Source organism: Arachis ipaensis, chromosome B01 (assembly GCF_000816755.2).
Source record: "Arachis ipaensis cultivar K30076 chromosome B01, Araip1.1, whole genome shotgun sequence".
NCBI lineage: Eukaryota > Viridiplantae > Streptophyta > Magnoliopsida > Fabales > Fabaceae > Arachis > Arachis ipaensis.
In genome coordinates this window covers 46549344-46553748 of record NC_029785.2, presented here as the reverse complement: position 1 = coordinate 46553748, position 4405 = coordinate 46549344, and the positions used below count along the sequence as shown (strand labels likewise).

Sequence of the window (4405 nt, the reverse complement as noted above, 5' to 3'; positions counted from 1 at the left end):
ATAAGATACGGGTATCTTTATTTATGATTATATAATATAAGTTAAACTTGCTTGTTGATTATGTACATATATTATTTTCCACTAATGAGACAGACAAGTATGGTCTAGAGAACGTTACTAACCCACAAGTTCATATATGTGTAGTCCCCACATCCTCTCTTATTATTTTCCAATAATAAGTCACAAATGGCCAAAACCTTAATGTATACGTGATTACTCTGCCAGCTACAACTCTCATGTTCACACATGGCCAATTTGATTACCCTAATTTGTCCCAAACTCGTTTTATATTTATTTTTAAAAATAACAACAATAATCATTGTACCTTCACACAATAATACTTAACAAGTTAGAAAACAACTGATCACCCTACACTTTGGTGCACTCAAATTGGGTACCACCACCACCACTATAAAACCCGTTCCATTGAATAATAACTTACACACTTTTCTCTTAATTAAGAACTAGCAATAGCTAATTAGGGCACTTAATTTACGAGTTGTTAGTTTAATATAACGAATTCTAGAGTTTGAGATGGCTTCCAACAAAGCTAGTTCCTCCATTGCTCTTTTCGTCACACTCAATGTTCTCTTCTTTGCACTTGTCTCCGGATGTGGAAACAAATGCAATAGTCCCGGTTCCAATCCAAATCCTAACCCTAACCCTAACCCTAGTCCTTCAAGTGGCGGATCATGCTCACGTGATGCGCTCAAACTAGGCGTGTGCGCCAATGTGCTCAACGGTTTGTTGAATGTGACTTTGGGACAGCCACCAGTTACCCCTTGCTGCTCCCTCCTCGCCGGCCTCGTTGACCTTGAAGCCGCCGCGTGCCTCTGCACCGCTCTTAGGGCAAATGTTTTGGGCATCAATCTCAACCTTCCCATCTCACTTAGCTTGCTCCTTAATGTTTGCTCAAGGAAAGTGCCACATGGCTTCCAATGCAACTAATGAAAAGCTTTGAGGGCAAATGATGCATCAAATTAAAGGTCATGATATTTAATTTGTTACATTTGTGAGTTTTCACTGTATTTCTCAATTCTATGTTGTGCGTGTGTAAGAGTGTACGTGCATGGATAATTAACTAATGGTTATTATCTATTCAATTCATTGTGTGTTTCACTTAAAATAATAGCTCCAAAGCTATTGTTGAGCTAGTGTTATTTATTTGATTGAGAAATAACAATGATTATATGTAATTTATTTGTTAATGTATGAATTTTTTTTCTCTTTTTATTTTTTATTTTTTATTTTTTTGGTCTTCCAAGCAATGTGCTACAAGAGATATAGAGTAAACCAAAATTAATAATGATATAATAAAGAAACAAATTATTTAAACTTAATTGAAGGTGACATAATAGCTGAAATCCAGAATTAGACAACATAGGGACAATAGTTAATTAAGGTATTAAGATCCATGCATCAATATAAACAAATTCAAGAGGTCCATTGAATTGAAAATTATTACTTAAAGTAAATGTACAAGTTGATGCATATATATTAGTAAAATAATATAATAATGTTCATAAACAACAGAATCAACAGGTACAACAGCATTATTCAAGTTCCAAGAGTTCAGAATGAAGATACAATTTGCTTAGGTCTAATCTCTAATCCCCTGCTAATTACAATTCAACATGATGATGGTGTTCCTTGAAGGAGGGCCGCATGAGTTATCTGAAACTTAATTTATACTATTATCAATATATAAAGTTACATTGCAAGATACACAGAAAATTGTAACAGCAAATTAGCGACAATTATTTGAATAATTAGTAATTAGTAAAATAGCGGCAATTCTCATAGTGTTGTCAGGCTTCGTTCCAAGTGGATCTGGTTAGCGGCGATTTTCAGTCCTACAAATAACTTACTTTTACTTTAAATAATAAAATTTATCAATATATAAAGTTACATTGCAAGATACACAGAAAATTGTAACAGCAAATTAGCGACAATTATTTGAATTGCCACGAATTAGTAAAATAGCGGCAATTCTCATAGTGTTGTCAGGCTTCGTTCCAAGTGGATCTGGTTAGCGGCGATTTTCAGTCCTAACTGCAGCAAATAACTTATTTGTGGTGGAGGGGGGAGTTTATTAAAATTTTGGGTAAACAAAGTGATGGCGCCATCCTTCACGTTTGCGTGCGAACCCCAGATGAGCAAAGGCGCTAATCACCATCTTTGAGATACTCCGCCGCCGTGACTCTTCTCTTCGTCAGTTCTAGCCGCTACGTCTGTGTCATCATTTTTTCTCGTCACCCGTCTGCTCCCTCCGCTGTGTAGCTCCCGCGCGTGAAAGGAAAGTGAAAAGGGTCGTCCAAGTCTTCTCCATCCGCCATGCACGTCTGCATTGTCGTCAGCGTCCTACCCAACTATCTGTCCTAGTGCCATCATCGGCAGCCTTCCCTCCTTGCACTGTCCTATTGTGTATTGCCGATCGCTCGTCTCTCCTCTTTTTGGTTTGTTCTTTTTTCTTAGATTGTCCCAATTTAATTTGTCTGGTTGTTGATCGATTAATTTTTGCATCAATTTTATTCCTGTGTCTTCTGAATTTTGGTACGAATAAGGTTGATTAATTTTGCTCTAATTTGCCTTCTCCAATTTACACGATGAGATAAAATTAAGTAAAATCACTCTTGTCCTCAAATAATGTTTCAAGAAAACTTTGCCTGTCATCCATATTTCAACATGTATTATTCTGACTCTTCGAAGCCCTATTCAGACGTTCTCTAGAAAGATCCCACGCGCTTAGGTTGCGTTTGGTTGATGTCTTAAAATAATAAAGACATAGACACAAATACACATGAGTACATAGACATAAAAGACACTCAATTTTTCATCTTGTTTGGTAACTTAGATACAATAGAATATACAACTCAAAATTTTACTAAAATGTCAATTTTATCCCCATCATTCTTCTCTATCACTATTTTTGTCCAATCCCTTCTTTCAGAGTTATCATCAACATCAATACCACTATAATCTTCAACCAAATACAAAAGCAACAATATGTCAATCTAAATTAAATTTAATAAAATCAACAAAAATTTTAATTTGTTGCATATCTGTAAAATAAAATATACAGATAATTTTTTTAATAAAGGGATAATAGAAGAAGAAAAGATCAGAGACGTTCTTTCTAAAAAGGATGAACGACGTTGGTAGAGAGAGGATGTGGAGGGAAGTGCCATCAAAACTTGAAGCCGCCGGCGAATCTGGATGACGATGGATCTAGACTCCCGTAGCCCAAACCCTTCGAGAGAGAAGGAGGAGCAGAAGCAGCGGTTCTTGATGGAGGAGCAATGGCAATCGACGGCAAAAAAAAATGAATTCAGAACATTCATCTACATAATAAAATTAATTACAAAATCAGAACATTCATCTACATAATCCCATAACAAAACAAGATTTACAATATATATTCTGAAAAAATTTAAAAATAAAAATAAAGAAGTACAAGAAGATAGAAATAAAATAATGGTAGTATAATGATACTCACATTAACATTAATCAAATTACAACAAATTTAATATCAAAATTTAACAGTCAAACTAAACTCAAATAACCAAATCTGTGTTTAAATATTATTATCTAAAAAAGAAAAAATCTTTGAGGTAAAGTTGAAATAGATAGAACAATGGACACCTGCAGCACCCACATTGACGGCGAGTCTGAAACAGTGAGGGAGGGGCGATGCGGTGAGACCCGTAACAAGGAGGGAAGGAAGCACGGCAAGATGCAGAAGCGCAGAGGCAAGAGGAAGAAGAGAGACAACATAATGGTGAGAGGAGAGGTTGGGTCGGCGGAGTTCCAAATGAGGGATGCGGCTAGCAATGGCGGCAAGGAGATTGAGGAAGGCCGGAGGCGAGACAGTGGTCTGACTTCTAAGAGAGAGAAGAAGAAGAAAAAAAAAGAAGAAGAAAGAAAGAAAGAAAGAAGGAAGGAAGAAGATCTGGAAAGAAGAAGGAGGTTGAGGCACTGACGGAGGAGAAGAGAAGGGCCAAATGGTTTGGATAAATCTGAAATTTTTAAAAAATACTAAGGATAAATTTGTCCAAAATTTTAGTTTAATTTGTGTCTCAGGATAAAAATTCGTGTCTCGTGATTTAGAAGAGACGCAAAATACACGTATTTTATGTACTCTTGTGTGTAACCGTATGTCTCTTTTTTTTGTGTTTCACAAAACAAACAACACACATATACTCTTGTGTCCATGTCTTTGATGAACAGAAAGACTAAACAAACACTACCTTAGTGATGATAATATTGACATCCCTTGTTGAGGTTAGACATCCGCCTTTGATTTTTTTTCTCTTTTTGTTTCCTTCTTTTGTTGAACATACAAAATACTCAAAGTTTCATAACAACAAATATCAAAGAATAGTGCAATAAGCTGTCCAGGCAAAAT

General features: G+C 35.8%; 1 protein-coding gene across 1 annotated transcript; it reads left to right on the top strand.

Moving 5' to 3' along the window:
• On the top strand, positions 390-1208 carry LOC107630179 (14 kDa proline-rich protein DC2.15-like). Its single transcript, XM_016333247.2, has one exon. It carries the CDS (start codon positions 535-537, stop codon positions 946-948), a length of 414 nt encoding a protein of 137 aa, XP_016188733.1. The 5' UTR covers positions 390-534; the 3' UTR covers positions 949-1208.

Coding starts and splice junctions, on each gene's coding strand:
- LOC107630179 (XM_016333247.2), top strand. CDS start 535: ATGGCTTCCAACAAAGCTAGTTCCTCCATTGCTCTTTTCGTCACACTC.